This window comes from Nannospalax galili, unplaced genomic scaffold, assembly GCF_000622305.1.
Source record: "Nannospalax galili isolate Female #2095 unplaced genomic scaffold, S.galili_v1.0 scaffold411, whole genome shotgun sequence".
Classification (NCBI taxonomy): Eukaryota; Metazoa; Chordata; class Mammalia; order Rodentia; family Spalacidae; genus Nannospalax; species Nannospalax galili.
Genome location: NW_008329714.1, coordinates 251,347 through 269,399, shown reverse-complemented (window position 1 = coordinate 269,399; position 18,053 = coordinate 251,347). Strand labels below are relative to the sequence as shown.

The window sequence follows — 18,053 nt, the reverse complement described above, 5'->3', positions numbered from 1 at the left end:
AGCCATCTCTCCAGCCCCAAGAACAGATATTTTTACCATGAGCAAAACCCAAATTCCTACCTGAACATATGTGGACTCTAACTAAAAAGTAACATAAGGACCAATGAGACAGCTCAGCAGATAAAGGCACTTGCTTATCACTGCAAACCTGGCAACCTAAGTTTGATCCCAGGGATCCACATGGTGGAAAGAGAGAGTCAACTCCCACAAGCTGTCCTTTGACCTCCAGCAAGCTGTGGCAAACATGCATGCATACATGAATGAGAGTCCATTGGAATTTCCTGACAAGGGCTTCTAAAAACATCCCTCTATTGGATTCTTCCTCATTTTTCTTCTGTCCAAGGCTGGACTAGTTGGCTGGGGAAAGTGGCTGGATACTCAGGTGAGGGTCCAGTGCCCCTGCTTGGCCCTCACACACACACACACACAAATACAATATATATATATATATTATTTTTTTTTAAGGAACATGAAACAACAGAGTTGTGTCATGGTGGTAAAAATTAGGAGTCGAATGTTGTACAACATTTAGGTTTTATGGTGAACAGGATTATTGAGAGAAAAGAGTTAAGAAGAAGGTACAGCATTTTCTGTCTCAAGACCTTGGTGCTGATGAGAGGTGTGATGGCATCCATGGTGGTGGAGATGAGTGTCACAAACTGCTGTGTGTTCTGCCGATGGGCTTCACTGCAATACTGTGCCAACCAGTGGGAATAGGCCTGGAGAGCAGCAAGTGACTGGGCATGTCTGTGGAAAGGAAAGAAGGTATGATCTAAAAGGGCCAGGTAAACATACTAGCATCAAACTTGTTTTTACAGGGGACAGACAAAAATTCCATCCAATGTGCTGGTCGTTCCAGGACATGGTAACAGCATGGATATCAATTCCCTGCTCACACAGGACCTAACTTCTGGTCTGCATATGGCTACCACTGTTTAGAACACACATGGTAGTTATCAAATATCTATCGGATCTTAATTTTTTGTGAGAACCAAGTTTACCAGAGAAGATGATAAAGGATAATGTGCTGATTTTAAAAAGTAGTCAAAATTTAGCACTTATAGCTGTAAGCCAAGGTCTAGACAAGTATTACTTTACAGCTTTGACAAAAGATTCTAAAGCTTGTTTCCCTTGCATTATCCACCTGGCTTGAGTGTTCAGGTATTTGACTTTTGCATTATATATTAAAACTACACATCAAAAAAGTTCTCACTTAATCCAAGCATAGTGGCACATCTTTGTAATCCCAGTACTGAGGAGGCTAGGCAGGAAGGTCACTGAAAGATCAAAGTCAGAATGGACTACACAGTGGAACTCTGTCTCAAAAAACCCAAACCCAAACTCACCAACCAACCAATCCCACCACCACCCCTCAAACCCAAAATATACAAACCCCTAAAAGTTCACATTCAAAGATGAGGAATAATAAATCTTATGAAGACAAGGCAGTAATCTAAGAGCTTCAAGATGCTAGACCATGTAATGTAACTACATGTAACTTCTATCTTTCTGTAATCATTACTAATAATGTGAGTTGATATTCTCAGATGATCTAAGTACACAGTTCCTCATGGTTTGGGCACCATCAAGATACCTTCCACCGTTACATTGCTACATGCAAACTGGTGATTTTTCTAATTCTATTTTTCCTTTATATACATTTACTGGTATTCTTTTATAAAAATGGCTTTCTCTTTCCTCATCTTTTGTGTAAAATACATAAGTGAATGAGTGTGTGTATATGTGCACGTACGTGTGTCTGTCTGTGTATCAGAGGACATCCTCTACTGTCATTCTTTACTGCTGATCAAACTGTCAGGTCTAACTGAGAAAACCCATTTCAAGTTGGTCCCTGTGTTCTCAAATGTTCCAGACACAGTCAGGAACCACTTCCTCATTTACTGGCTCCACAACACTCCAGGATCACCCTGCCCCAAAATTAGTACACCTCTCCAAGGAACTGTTTCCTGTTAGTAGACAAAGTATGTTAGACAGCATACCTAGGTATGGGGGCACTTACTAGAGTACCATGACTCTAGAAATTCCCATAGACAAAGCTAAGATACAGACAAATAGCACTTCACAATCAAACTTCTCATCAACAATGATCCAAGACCCTCCTAACATGATGCAAGAGGAAATACACGACAAAGATGTGGCATTCGTGCTACAAAAGCTTAACCTACAGTTAAAGAGTAGAGAAAAACGTGCCAAATTTAGACTGCACGACATTCTTTAAAGAGTAAATTTGAGGTCCAGATCTCTAAAAGTATCTTTCTTCTTGATACACCCCCACCCACATATCACACACAACTGCGGGGGGGGGGGCACTGTTCTAGATTATAGGAGATAAATTAAATGTTGGGTCATAATTAAACCTTGGATCCAAAGTGAGTGAGAGAGAGAGTTTTCCTGGGACAAGTGGGAAAAATCTAAATATGGACCATATATTAGTGTATTCATTAAATCTTTTTCCTTCTTTTATTTTTTTTGAGACAAAGTTTCCCTGTAGCCCCAGTTGGCCTGGAACTCGCTACGTAGACCAGATTGGCAGAGATCTCACAAAGATCTGCCTGCTTCTGACTCCAGAGTGCTGGGACTAAAGGCCATATACTACCACACCCAACTCATTAAACCTTTTTAAGAGTTGACAATGTAATATTGTATTATAGAAGAATGGCCTCATTCCTAGGAGATTTCTGGATGAAGTAACATGTTATCTACAATTTATTTTCAAGTGGCTCAGCAGAAACCAAGTATGTAAGCACGCATGAACAGAGAAAGAAAGCCTAAGAATCAAAAGTCAGTGTGACTGTAAGTTAAGGGTACAGGGACATTTTAGTCTACAAAGTTTTTTCTTTTAAATCATATTCTATAAGTTTTCAAAACCTGTAACTACATTCTGTAACATTTTCAAATAAGTTAAGAAAGAAAAAGAAGCAGCCTAGGCAAGAAATCTAGAAACTCTTAGTAGGCAGTTGGTTTCTATTTTATATTCAGAATGCCCTGATCATTTCACCCTTTACTTAAGTTCCAAGTACCAAAACTAAGGAGGAAAGACATCAAGGCCAGTTACCAGTCACTGAATCTAAGGATTCCAACCAACAGTACACACATTTAGAATGCCACAAGGCTGAAAGGAGGGGCACTCAAGCCTCTTAAAATCCTGTACAAGCTGTCCTACTCATAAGCCAAATTGGTACCTTCCTGGGGAGCTGCCTCACAGCTTTCTCTAATTCTCAAAAAGGAGAGCGATATATTTTTAAATACAAATCCATAGTAAATAAGAGTCTCTTTCCTTCATTTATTCAAATTGTAGCTGAAAAAATAAGCATTTCTATAAAAATCAAAGTATATGGGGGGAAAAAACTCTATGTATTTTAGGCCCCACACTCTCATAGCTAGTTAACTCTGGCTGTGGTATGGTATGTAAATGAGTAGGCATGGCTGTGTTGCAAAATGTGCTAAACACAAATCACAGGAGGGCACTGTTCTTGACTATGTTCTAGTCAACAGACCCAGCTAAAAAGCTCCCATCACCAAGCTAAAGCGATATTATTTACCTGCTGGATGCCCAAAATACAAAATCAGAGATCATAGTCAAATTTTCCATACAGGGGCATTTCAACGACATGACAAGTGAATTCCCTTGTCCTTACTCTTCAAATAAAAAGTGACCTGAAATAACCTGATGTTAACCATGGTTTATTTTTCTATCGTTCTGTCCCACTCCCAACCCTAGCCCCCTGAACTACTTCTGAACTACTTTATGGGGAAAGTTACTTAGAATAACCGATGTTCCTTTTCTGTTTTGTTTCTGCTTTCATCAATCTCTATCTATGAAATCAATCTCTATCAATCAAATCAATCTGTTCTATCATATTAAGATATTAAGTGCTGCCTAATTCCAAAATAGAAAAAAGGCAATTAAGATTTCTCAACTGTTATAATTTTGTCCTCTTGACAATTTCTGGGGACACACGGGAATGGGAACAGGATGGGCAGTGGCACAGGTCATGGTCTGTAAGTCTCTGCTCTATTCCACAGAAAGACTTCAGGGCAGTGCAACCTAGGATAAGGTCTTGTTTCCAGTGCACAGCCCTCAATCCCTTCCATGTCACTCTCCCATGGAATTCCCACCTACATACTTGCTCTGATGTCTTGCTTCAAGTTTCAAAGTAATCTAAGGTTCTTTTTTATGGGCCCTGTGCTAGCCCACCAAACTCAGAACTACAGTTACATCACAGACATATATTTTGCTATTATCCAGTTCCTGGCATATAGCTCCCACAATCTTTATAATGTCCTCCCAAAATAAGGTTAACTTTGGTTTTAAAATATTTGGTCTACTGCCCTCAGTTCCTCGAGTAGCTTCAGAACAGTGGATGCCTTTTATTACTTCCAACAACCTTTCCAAGCCCCTGAGCATATGTTAACCAAGGCAATCTTTGGGAAGTCCCTAGACTGCCAGGGGTTAGGGGTCTAGCTATCAGGGGAACCAGCCATGTATTCAGAACATGGGGCTTTCAGTCATACCCTTGGCCTCTGGAGAGGGTAGAAGGACTGAAGGTCCCTAAGGTCTACTAATCCATTGGGGGGCTGGGGAATACGTGCACTGAATAAGTGCAGTGTCTTGCTGAGTTCTGTAACCCACAATAGCAAACTAATCAAACCTGAGGAAGAGACTGTGCAAGTCTCCTCCAGACAGTGTCTGACTTCCAGACATTTGTCAAAGCACAGGAAGCACAGTTTGGGGCAGCAGTTGGCATAGGAAAGGGGCATGCAGAGGGAGACTCCTGGGGATTTAGCCCTTAACCTCTGGAAGCTGATGCTACCTCCAGGCAGTGCCAGAACTAGAGTGAATCAGAGGATAGTCCCATTTCTCCCTGCCCCACTCTCATGTCAGAAGCATCTTTTGAGTTTGAAACAGTTGATTTTTCCTATCCTCTGCTGTGTCAGTGAAGAGTCCATGTGCAGGGTGAGACTTACCTCTCTAAGGTGTTTCTAAGGCCATTCCCATGTGCTTCCTGGCCTCCTCTCCCACAACAATACTTACCAGCTCCCTAAATGAACAGCCCACACTGTTCTTTCCTACAGTGCCTGACCTATAAAGCCTCCTCCCTGCCTTCTTTAGACCAACCAATGCCACTCCTCCCCCTAGCCCCCACCCAGTCACACAAGTCAACAATCTCATCTTTCTAGGTTCAGAGTTCAAGAATTTTCCCTGTATTGGTGGCAGGTACCACTGCTCCTGTTTCCCCTATTCAGTTTACTTGGAGGTAGGGACCAACATCTTTCTGTGAAGGTACAACAGTACCACAGCCTACTTACACATCAATGAGGTCAGGTTTCAACACCGATGGCACAGCAGTTTCAATGTTGTACAGTTTTATCTGAGACCCATACAGAGTAACTTTGACCAACCTATTGGCAAAGGAACAGAGATAAAGGCTACTCAGCACAAGGACCAAAGCAGGTAAAGAAACAATGCACCAAAGAACCCCCCCACAAAAGAATTATCAACAGATCTATAATTCATTCTAAGAAAATAATTAGAGATGGGCATTATTTTCATTCTAAGAAAATAATTACAGCTATATATGGGGCCAGTGAGATGGCTCAGTGGGTAAAGGCACTTGCTGCCAAGCCTGATGATCTGAGATGGATCCCTTAACTCACATGGTGGAAGGAGAGAACTGACTCCCAAAAGTTGTCCTCTCATCTCCATACATGTACTAAGGCTCCAGGTGCACACACAATACATAAATGTAATTTTAAAAGAGTTATACACAAAGACATTTACTCAAGCATTATTTCTATCATCAAAGAGTCTGAAAACAAAGGCTGCCAAGATGGTTCAGTGGGTAAAGCTGATTGCTGCCACACCTGACTACTTGGTGGAAGGAAAAGACTGACCCCCCACAAGCTGTCTTCTGCCTTCTACAGGCACATATAGGCATGTGCACGCCCACACGTGTAAACATTCACACAAAACAAATGAAATGAAATAAAATATCTATTAATAGAAGAAAGACTGGGAGACTCTTCACCAGAACATAATGTTGGTCCTGTCTGCTTTAGGGGTAGGACAAACTGGGTAGATTACAGATTATTATTTCCTCTCTGATTTTCTGTATTCCTGTATCATCCATAAAGAATACATAATGTGGGGGCTGGACAGATGGCTCAGCAGTTAGAACACTGACTGTTCTTGCAGAAGAGCCAGGTTCGAATACCAGCACCCACATGGCAGCTAACAATTGTCCGTAACTCCAGTTCCAGGGGATCCGACGGCCTCTTCTGTCTTCTGCAGGCACTGCATGACATGGGTGCACTTACCTACATGCAGGCACTACACCCATACACATAAAATAAAAATAATAAAATACCCCCCCAAAATACACAATGCTTTCTGTGTATGTGGGTACACGTGTTTTTCTTTTTGCAGTGTCTCACTATGCACCCAGGTTGGTCTCAAATTTCTGATCCTCCTGCTTCTGCCACCTAAAGTGCTAAAAATTACAGGTATGCACTACTATCATGCTTGGCTCTATACACTGCTTTTAGAAATGAAAAGAAAAAAAGAAAGTTTTAAGGAAGTGAGCCTGGGGCTGGGTAAGATGGCTCAGTGGGTAAAGGTGCTTGATCACCAATCCTGACCACCTGAGTTTGATCCCTGAGACTCATAGAACCGACTCCTCCAAGTTGTCCTCTGACCTCCACATGCATCCCCCCCATACACACAAATTCTCTCTCTCTCTAAATAAAAAAAAATATACATTAAGAAAAGAGGAAAAAAAAAGCTGGCTCTTTTGAAAATTTATGTAAAGATTCACATAATGACAAAACCAATTTGGCTTTTATTTAGAATAACTTCAATGTTTCAGATGGATTGATATATAATAAAGAAAACAGTAAAATGTATACTGTAGAATCTAGGGTAGTGAACACACACACACACACACACACACACACACACACACACTTTGTTTATGCAATTCTCTAAGCTTTAATTTGAAAATCTTTATGACAAAATGTTTAAAGATATGAGAGGTACAAATGTTTCTAGAATAAAATGAGGTGTTTCATAAGTCTCAGGCCAAATTTTTTTGGTCTTTTTGAGACAGGGTCTCCCTGCAGCCCCAGCTGGCCTGGAACTCACTCTATAGACCAGGCTGGAGGCTGGCCTGGAACTCACAGAGCTCCACCTGCCTCTGCCTCCAGAGCGCTGGGATTAAAGGCATGTGCCACCATGCCTGGCCCAGGCCAATTTTTCTGAAGCGGGGTGAGCGCATTTGTTGTTCAAGAGCTCAATGTGTACAAGTGAGAATTAAAAACAGCAACCAGTGCCATTATGAAGTAGGAAAGGACTCCTTCCTCAGGAAGAGGAATGCTGCCAAGCCGCCCAGGCCTACTCCGCACAGAAACCTGGAAGCGAATCCATCAACTGGGGGATCTGGCTATAGATGTGGCTGCCTGGTTCTGGCCCACAAGCAGGCTCCGTGGTCTGAAAATTAGCAGCTCTGAAAAGTGCCCAGAACTGATGTAATGCTGTACTCTGGGAAAATGTTCCTCTCTGACAGTGCAGAATGCAGGACTTTATTCCGAAAGGAAAACCATAAATGGTTCAGGGTTGGAAAGCAACGTGCAGGCACTTCCACTGAGTCAAGGAAGCAAGAGTAAAGAGCTAAGTTCTTAACCTAAAGTCCTAGGAAGAGCTGTTATAACCAGAAACCAAAACAGTAGCTATCGGTGACCATGCATGCATCTAGTGTTTAAATCCTATGTGTATGCGATCCACACATATGTGGGTATGTGCCTCTATACATGCATGGAAGCCAGAGGAGGATATGGGGTGCCCTGCTCTATCACTCTTTGCCTTATTCACTTGAGAAAGGGTCTCTCACTGAACCTGGAACTAGACTGGTGGCCAACAAATCCCAGCCATCCTCTTCTTTGCCCCTCACAGCACTGGGGTTACCAAAAATCAGGTCCTCATGCTTGCACAGCAAGTAGTATTTATTAAATCGCTAAGCCATCTTCCGGTGTTGTTGTATTTAACTCTTTAAATCATGATCTACACTAAAAGTAGACTTCTAAACACATCACTTAATGTATGTGTTTAGCAGACATAACACCAGATTTGTTCCATGTGACCTGTAAGAGAACACTGCTAATCACACTGGCTAGTCAGATCATGAGGCCATAAGGAAGAGTCTCCTGTCACACTCTGGTCTAAATGCAGACAAAACAAGCCCTGCTAAGTGTTGAGCTTGCAAACCTAAGTCATGCAGACAGATCTGTGCACATAAGGCCTTATGGCCAAGGCTAAGCTGACTGGCACACATATCTAAATGGCTTAGTGCACCAAATTCAAATACTGGATATCTAATTTGAGGCAGAAGGCTGCATCCTACCCCTGCTGAACATCAGTGAAAATGGGCCTAGAAGAAAAACAGGCACTAGTAGAAATGCTACAGTTTGCAGAGAGCCTGGCATTTGCGTTCCTAAAGTGCTTAAAATCCACAGGTTCCCTCTCATAATGTACAAACTGATCAGAGCATCCACTAGCTATGAACCACATCTACTCAAGGGCAAAATGGTAATACTTCTCAAAGTATAAAATGAAATGAGATAAAGAGTAAAAAGAACTTGTGAAATCTTCCTACTGTTTTATTATTCATTTTAACTTGGTTGTTAAGGGATTTAAAACTCTTGGTTATCTGTAGTTTTAAGTGACAGTGTAGCAGTTTTTAAAGTCCGGCATAAGTTGAGCCATTGAGCCAGGAGGTAGCACACACCTTTAACTTGGGAGGCAGAGGCAGGTAGACATCTGTGAGATAGAGGCCAACCTGATCTACATGAGAGCTCCAAGTCAGCTGGGGCTACAGAGAAACCCCGTCTTAAAACAACAACTACACACACACACACACACACACACACACACACACATACACACACACAATATGTGCATATAATTCAGGGCTTGGAGTTGCTTCCCTGTGTGTTACTGCTGATGAGACTGCCACATGAATGAAAGCGTTGGGGTCTGGGCTTCAGGCTCTACCTAAGCCTACTCAGCTATGAATCCAACCCTTACCTTGAACCTGAATCTCCCAAAGCTTACACCTGACTTTCAGTGTCCAAATATTTGGGAAAAGACTAGGTAGTAAAAGGAAATATTCTGGGGCTGGAGAGATGGCTCAGTGGTTAAGAGCACTAACTGCTCTTGCAGAGGACTCGGGTTTGATTCCCAGCACCCATATGGCAGCTAACAACTGTTCATAACTCCAGTTCCAGGGGATCTGACACCTTCTTCTGTCCTCCATGGGCACTGCATGACTGGATGCACTTACATTCAGGCAATACACTCATACACATAAAAATAAAATAATAAATTAAAAAATTTAAAAAAGAAAGAAATATTCCCCAGAAGGCACATTTTTCTCCGGAGATACAAGTTCTGGCCAGTCCTAGAGAATGACCAGCTTTCTAAGGACCCTAACAGACTGGACAAGCCTCTTAACCTCTGGCATCTGCTACCTACCTGGGAAGTGACACTGTCCTCCCATCACCTTATCAGTAGGGCCCTCTCTCCTCATACGTGGCAGAGGGGACACATTGCCCTCCAGGAGAAGGAAAGCCAAAATCTGAAGGAGTGCCACGGCACAGCCAGCCTACCTCTCCACGACTGTGAGAGCATCGTTGAACCGTGCAGCAAACACATCCCCGATGAAGTACTCAGCTAAGCGGCCCACAGCCTGCAGCAGGGAACTTAGGTCTCTCAGGGAGCAGTGTAAGCGCCGGCAGTCATTCTCTGCTGTGATGTTCAGCCTATGCCCTGGAACACAACACCTCTCAGTTTTCCATTGGAAGAACATGCTTCAGTTATAATTGACAACAGCCAGTCCCCAGACAAGTTACATGGGGTGAACCAAGGCTCCAACAATGCAACTAGTAAGCTGCTGCCCAGTACAGAGCAGGGCATCTGGGCTTAGCCCCCACCTACAGCTCTACCCATGGATGCCACAGCAACCAAGGGCAGGGACAGAAAGCCTAGGTTGTGCTAATACTGAAGAGCCCTGATCTAATTCCTTTTCATCCTGGTAAGGTTTTGACATCACCAACTCTACACACAGGGAAGCACACTCAGGTAGCTCCAGTCAGTAACTCACCCAGTGGTCCTATTTCCAGGGCAGAGCTAGTACTCTAAGCAAGTTTTGTCATTCCATACTTAATAAAATCTCCCCAGGTTGACAGATTTGCCTTGCTAAAAATGAACTGGGGTGTACTCCACATTCCATTCCAAGTTTGAGACCAGCACAGTGAGGAAAAAAAGGGCACAGTACTCAGGTAGAGAAGACAGTCCCTGCCATCTTATCAACCCCCCAAAACCTGTCTCTTTAACCTTAAATAGGAAAGGCTGTCACTTAATTCACTATTTTAAGGATAAAGTCAGAATGCATTTTAAAAAAATATATGCCTAGGCCAGGCGTGGTGGCGTACACCTTTAATTCTAGGACTTGGGAGGCAGAGAGGAGGATCTCCATGAGTTTGAGGTCAGCCTGGTCTACATAGGGAGTTCAGGTCAGCTGAAGCTACAAGGAGACCCTGTCGCAAAAAAGAAAGTACTCACACACAAAAAAGAAAGTACTCCTATAACTTATAGGACGTTATTCAGTTTTGCAATTATTATGAATATCAAAGACCTAGTGATTTTCTAAAGCCTAAAATTTTCTTTCTTTTCATATAATCAAATCTAATAAATGCTATGCTAAGATAAAGGACAAAAATATCATAAATTTAGCCACTCCTTGTCTTACTGACCCCTCTTCATAGAAACCAAAAAAGCCAGAAGGCAGTGAGGACTCTCGGGTTGGGGAAAGTGCAGTCTGAAAAAGTGCCTGTTATACACAGGTGAGAGCAGGCAGGGCAGCGATAGTTAAGACCCCACCTTCGCTACCTTAACACCTTTCAAATCTGTAAACTTCCTCAGTCACTCTGGGTCTTCAGCATCTATTACTACCACACCTTCTTCTCCTGGTATTCTTCCACCACCTCTAAGTCTGCCTCTTTACTATGAAATATGAAACCCTTTGTGAGGGGCTGTGCCCAACAGCCTGCATGGCCACTAGTTCAGAGTTAAGTGGTCGTTCTAATGCCTATGGGCATACTCTTCCTAAATTAAGTCCACTTAGGAATATATAAGAACTAGTTCCTTAAATATTTTAAGCCTATACAGGAAGCATTACCTGCTGCCTTAAAAAAAAAAACAACAGCCAGGCATGGTGGCCCACACCTGCAGTTCCAGCACTTGGGAGGCAGAGGCAGGCGGATCTCTGTGAATTCAAGGCCAGCCTGGTCTACATAGTGAGTTCCAGGACAGCTGGAAGCAGGGAGACCCTGCTTCAAAAAGACAAAAACAGAAAACAAACAAAGAAAACCCACACACACACCAATAGCTGGGTATGGTGGCACACATCTTTAATCCTGGTGTACACAGTGAGTTCAGGCCAGCAGGAGCTACAGGAAGACCTTATCTCAAACAAACAAATACCTCACCCTGGCATGTCTCCTTCACCAGTGATCAGTACCTCCATCAACTGAGAAATTAGGGCTATCTCATTCAATGGTCCACACAGGCAGTATTCTCTCTCCCATGACCAAAATTACTCTTGGTTCTGTTTGTTCTGGGGGCTGAGAGTTGAGGCGGAGGGCTTAACATCTTGCTTGGGCTGGAGGTGCTCTCCTCAATCACCTACCTACCCAGTAGCCTTCTTCTGGACACCTCACTGGAGTGTTGGGAGATCAGTGGCTCTTGAGCTCCAGAGCCTAGCTACAACTACAGAGAAGGTGTGCCTATCATCCTCCTAGTTACATCCCTGGTCCCTCACCAGGGGATAGGTCACCAGAGGGAAAGAAAACATGGTTTTGGTTGAGAGGCAAAAGACTGACCAATATATCAGGGAGGTTATTTTCAGGGAGGGGGAGACACAGCCATAGGAACCAGAAAACAAGCTGTGCTCACAGCTTCAGAATTTTTTAAATAGCCCTTGCATTGGAAACGTGGCTTCTGAGCCACTAAGGCGCAGGGGAATGCTTCATCATGGGTAAGAAAGCTCATTTTAAAACAGGAAATAAGTATTGCTCTGCCTGAGAGGTTTTGCCACTAGAGAATGCATGAAGGATCAGTGCTAAGAATGAGATTTGTATATGATCTAGAGGAACCAAATGCTCTGTGAAACAGTCAGTAAATGGGCTTCGACTAGGGCAGATAGAAATAGATTATCCTTCTAAAATGGGAAGCTGAGTTATCAGTAGTCTCAGAAAAAGACTAAAGACTCATGTAGACAGTCAACCAAAGACAAAAAGTCAATTACAGTCGGGCATGATGGCACACACCTTTAGCCCCAGCACTCAGAAGACAGAGAGGCAGATGGGTCTCTATGAGTTCAAAGTCAGCCTGGTCTACATAGTGAATTTCAGGCCATCCCAGTCAACTACAAAACTGAGAAAGATTAGGGACCAATGCGGGGCAGGACACCTGGATTTAAAAAAAAAAACCAGATCAAGAATAATATTCATAGGGTGTAGAGTACATTTGTAACCACAATGGTCCTCAATTCTGGAAACATCTAGTGTTTGTTTATCAGATGGTTTTCATTAGTGATGATATGCATTTTTATTTTGCAAAGTGCCTTTTCAAAGTTTGTATGAGCTGTTCTCACCCTGTCTACAGAGCAGAGGCATGCCGGGGAGGGAGGGGGGGGAGGGGGGGGGGGGGGGGGGGGGGGGGGGGGAACGACAGTGCAAACTCTTTAAGTGACTTCATTTTCATTTGGCAAAAAAGAATGTGAGGCTGGTGGCTCATGCCTTTAGTTCCAACACTCAGGAGAGAGGCAGGTATGGGGGGGGGGGGGGGGGGGGGGGAACGACAGTGCAAGGACTTTAAGTGACTTCATTTTCATTTGGCAAAAAAGAATGTGAGGCTGGTGGCTCATGCCTTTAGTTCCAACACTCAGGAGACAGAGGCAGGTAGAACTCTGTGAATTCAAGGCCAACCTGGTCTACATTCAGGTCAGTCAGGGCTATAGAGTAAAACCCTATCTCGGTAAAAGAATGTCAGTTTATGGCAACTTTTCATCACTCACCATTATATTATCTTGCCACTAGCACAAACCACCTATGTGATCTGGGGTAAATTAACACCTCTGATAATCAATGTACTCATCTGTAAAATAAGGGTAACTAGCAACTATACTTATACCTCACAGGACAGTGGACGGAACGAAACACAGGAAACAGCACCTGGAGTATAATGAAGTTCTTCAAACAGGCTATTAATATTATTAGCAGAGTAACAAGTGCTAACCATCTACTCCAAGCAGGGAGGCCTATAACTGGCAGTCAGAAGCCTTGTGGCTAGTTTTGGGCAAAGTCTCCTGTAGGCAGCTCACAGTAGGAGAGCTATGGAATGAATGACACTACCAGCAAGACCAGCTTGCCGGAGCTGTTCCTCTGGCTTCATTCCACAAGCCAGAGGAGGACACTCCCCTAGCAAAAGTCCAAGGCCATCTTCCTGACAGCACACTCGCTATTTTAAGGGATGTAAAGAAACAGTCTAGATTTTAGTAAGCCCTCTTTGCCTCAATTAGCTTCCTTTCCAAACATTTCTTTGAAATGCAGTGTTATAACCTCATCTTTTACTGACTTTCCCCATAATGTCTTTGTATCATAAATTTTTTAAAAACTTCTGTTTACAGGTGGGGGAGATGTGAGGAAGAGCGGCTGTACTAATCAAAGTACGTTACAGCACAGGCGGCAACAGTTAAAGAGCAGTCTAATTATTTTTACTGAAATGCTAAGTTTGAGAAAAAGACCAATTTACCTGACCCCGAAGTAACTACGAACTGCTGTAATCCCAAATAAACTTCTAAATTGTCCTGAAGAACTGGGAACTGAAAATAAAGAGACAAAGTTTAAAACAAAAATCATAAATGCATGTTTTGATAGTATTTTTAACACTGAAACATTAGATACCTATGAGGAAAAGGAAAGGATCTGAAATGTTTTTTCTGAAACCTTTACGTGCAGTTATGAAGCAGCTTCCTTGTAGTGCCTTCTCTCAATTCCTACTAATTTAAACCACTTACTAATACCAGAATAACAAAGAAAACACTCTATCAGTTTGATTGATTTAAAAAACAAGTAGCAAAGGATACTGGGATGTGGCTAATACAGCCCCAGAACGGGACATCAAGACCTAAATGACCTGCAACTTCAGCTTAAGGACTAGGTCTCCCTTCAAGTCTAAGGGAATCCTGACCTTGACAGAAGTATCGGGTATGCCATATTAATGCACATGGCAAAGCAGAAAAGCAGACCCAAATATGTAGGAGTCAGTTTCATCTTGTTGATTTAGCAGACCAGAGATAACTGGGGCTGTATCTTTCTTTCCCAAACCGCTACACTCACCACTGATTTATATCAAGACTTAAATTTGCTGAGAGAACACCATGCACCTGGCTTGTAGTTATATGTGCAAAAGTTGACCCCAATAACTTATCTTGCCTTTGAGGAAGAGACAGAGTCAATGCAATTACTTCAAATAACCAACACCATTCAGTGAATGAAGTCATCCTTATGAATAAAAGATTCCAGCACACAAACAGAGGGAGTTAGCAATCTGTCAACAGTTTGACATAGGCTAGCTTTTTAGCAAAGTGACACTTCTGCATGGCCTGGCTGCTGAAGGGTTACTAATGAAAGCACTAAGCATCTGTAAAATTCAGACTATATCCAAGACTAAACAGCACTTCCAAAAGTCGGCATAAAATAGCTTGTGAAAATGTTAGCAGTAAATTTGAGAGCTGGTTTATAGTAATTATTATTCTCTGTATAAACAAACAAACAAATAAATAAGTAAATAAATAAATACGGGCTGGAGAGAGAGTTCACATGGCAGACCACTTGCTCTGCAAAAAGAGGACCTTCATTCAATCTCCAGAACCCACATTTTTTAAGAAGCAGATATGGTGATCAACACTGTAATGCCGGCACTGGGAAGGTAGAGACAAGAGGATCCCCAGGACTTGCTGTCCAGGCAGCCTAGCTTATTTGGTGAACTCCAGGCCATTGTGAGACCACCTCATTAAAAAAAAAAAAAAAAAAAAGGCACCTGAGGAACAACACATGAAGTTCACCTACACAAACACACATACCTGCACATTTGTATACATATATATGAACACACATACACACACACACACACACAGATACAGATACAAAATAAATGAATAAAAGATATGGGGAGATGGAGAAGAAACAGACAAATAGACAAGTACAAAAACCATATTATATGAACAAGGAACCAATTAGACTTCTTTCCCCTTCATGTGGAGTGTTACCAGAGTTGAGAAGGCATGTGTAGGAAGGAGCTCCATCACTTTGGCCACTACCTCCAGGCTCTGGCGTAAGTACCGCTGCCACTCTGTCTGCTGCTGTGGAGGAAACAATGCCATCAGCTCTCCCGACAGGCAGATCAGATCGCTGTCCTCTTCATTGCTAGTCTCCCTTTGCCTGAAGTCTATTCTCAGATATTAAATTTTGAAGAAATAGGGAATGATGAAACTAGATTATTTGAAACTTTTGAAAAGGTCAATCTAGTTTTTCGGTTTGTTTTTGTGAGACAGGGTCTCCCTATAGGCCAGCTGACCTAGAACTCACTACATAGACCAGGCTGGCCTCCATCTCATAGAGTGCTATCTGCCTCTATCTCCCAAGGGTTAGAACTAAAGGCGAGCACCACCACGCCCAGCTTAAGCTAGTTATTTTTTAATACAACTAGTTCATTTCCTAACAAGCCAGTTCTTTGGAAAGCTAATGATCCTCATAGAATAACCCACTTTTCCTCCTGGAGTCACAGGAATGCAGAGTTCAGAGAGCTACATGTGAAAAGTTTGAGTGGCTTTTGTACCATCCCATCTACCAGGGACTGGTTACTCTTAACTAAAGCTCTCTACACACACCTGACTATAAGTTAGGGCCATTCAAGCTGTGGTCCTGCCACACACAGGCAGCACCAATGTCCCCAGGTCCTTCCAACAATGCAAACTCTGTAGCTCTACCTCAGATTTCCAAAATCAGGATGTTTTAACAAGCTGTTAAAGGAAAATACCATTATGGGATTCTTAATGAAGCTAAAGGTTAATATGCCTTAGTAAGTCAAACTCTAGCTTACCAAGTACCTACTACCTCCCTAGCAATTATCAACACAAGTCAGTACGGACAGTCCATTCCCATTGGGGAGATGAAAGAATCAAGGCTGAGAAAAACTCAAACTCCATCTCCTCTGTGCCCAAGGTTGCCAAGACTCAAATCCAGGCATCTAGTTTAAAGTATGGTGTCCTTTTTCTTCTAACCTAAAAATGACTACCCTCATTGTCTTGATCATGCCACCAGTCATTCCAAATTCAAGAATGATAGGTATTACTTGAAATTTTTGAAGTGGCTGGTAGTTAGCAGAAAGAACACAACCACTCCTTCCAGCAGTCTGCCTCTTTGCTACTCGCTCTGCAGCTCCAGCCTCACCAGACCTCACCGTGGACCCCAATTGTTCCTTCTCCATTGGCAGCTCCTGCACATGCACCAGCACCTTCAGCAGCTCCTGCAGCCGCGAACACTGAGTGTTATAACTCCTGCAAGAAGAGCTGTTGCTCCTGCTGCCCTGTTGGCTGCTCCATGTGTGCCCAGGGCTGCCTGCAAAGGGGCATCTGACAAGTGCACCTGCTGTGCCTGATGTGGGGGACAGTGCTGCTTCCACGTGTAAATAGAGTGGCCTGTGCCAGCCCAGATTTGTTTTTCATACAGCTCTAACCCATTTACATTCCCTTTTTCTATGAAGTATGTAAGTAATAAAAGTGAATGATTTGATTCTGAAATAAAAAGGGAGAAAGAACACTAGAGTGTGCCCATAATGGTACTTTCCTTCTGTTAGGCAGACCAGCACCAATATATTCAATGTTTTTGTATGTTTGTTCGTGGGTTTTTTTTGTTTTTTTTTTTAGTAACAGCTTACAACATAAATTTAGACTTTCATTCTAGCCTTATCATTTAAATCTTCTTTATTCCAACCAGTATCCAGCTAGGTATTGTTATTCAGCATAGAGAGTGGCGGTCAGGGGTACAGGGTTCTTATTAAACCATTTCTCACTGTACATCTGGTTTGTCTTCTTATATTTCTAGTCCACAGAGATAAAATGCCTGTAAAGCATTTTTCATAGTCAATGAGATGAGATAGGTAAGCAGGAGATAAAAACAATTTCAAATGGACAATTCAGACCATAGGATTTACTCTGATGTAAGACATCTTCAGAACAGGGCTGCAGGCTCCAACTCTGATGCCTATCACAACAGGACAGTGCTGATTTTATTAGTCATTTCCCCTGTCAGCACTCAAGAGTCAATTCCATTCTGCCTCTTACATCATCATCCAGAGTTTCATCATCCAACTCCTCCAGCTGGGCCTGGTTGTATCTGAACTGGATTCGATTTAACACTTCTGTGAGCAAAAGGACCAAGGCGTCTTCGTACCTGGGTAGGAGAGAAAGATGCAACATCAGAGGAAAGCTTTCAGCTTAGGATATTGACCAGACCTCTTGCACTGTGGAGTGGTAGTCCCTTGGAGGACCAGGACACATCTAAATTCCCTAATGTTTTGTTTCTAGGTTGGTGAGGGTGTATGAGAGAGAAACAGGATCAGGGTATTTTACTTACTAGATGTGCTCCAAACACCACACATTTGATGGACTGATTCTTATATAGTTAAGACTGCTACCAGTTCTCTTTTGGCTCTTATTTGCATAGAATTTTCCATCCTTTCACTTTCAACCTATCCTTACCTGAATCCAAAGTGAGTCTTTTATGGACAATTATAGGTAGTGTACCATGGATTTTAAAAATCCATTCTGCCAGTCTCTGCTTTTTAACAACAGAATTTAATCCATTATATTTAATATAATTATTTATAAAGAAGATTATTGCCTTCTTTTGTG

The 18,053-nt window shown here is 42.5% G+C and overlaps 1 protein-coding gene and 1 pseudogene across 5 annotated transcripts in view; one reads left to right on the top strand and one right to left on the bottom strand.

Annotated features, from left to right (window-relative positions):
* Xpo6 (exportin 6) overlaps positions 1-18,053 on the bottom strand; it is a 135,532-nt gene that overhangs the window by 24,352 nt on the left and 93,127 nt on the right. For 3 of the 5 annotated variants that reach the window (XM_008841609.3, XM_008841601.3, XM_008841621.3), the window contains exons 10-15: positions 17,484-17,592; positions 15,408-15,500; positions 13,889-13,958; positions 9,682-9,841; positions 5,332-5,424; positions 603-747 (exon numbers count right to left, since the gene is read on the bottom strand). In XM_008841609.3, the coding sequence (XP_008839831.1) occupies positions 603-747; positions 5,332-5,424; positions 9,682-9,841; positions 13,889-13,958; positions 15,408-15,500; positions 17,484-17,592 (670 nt within the window). The remainder of the gene's footprint in view (positions 1-602; positions 748-5,331; positions 5,425-9,681; positions 9,842-13,888; positions 13,959-15,407; positions 15,501-17,483; positions 17,593-18,053) is intronic. The other 2 variants (XM_008841619.2, XM_017800271.2) reach the window with 1 other exon arrangement.
* Positions 16,428-17,473, top strand: LOC108491261 (annotated as a pseudogene).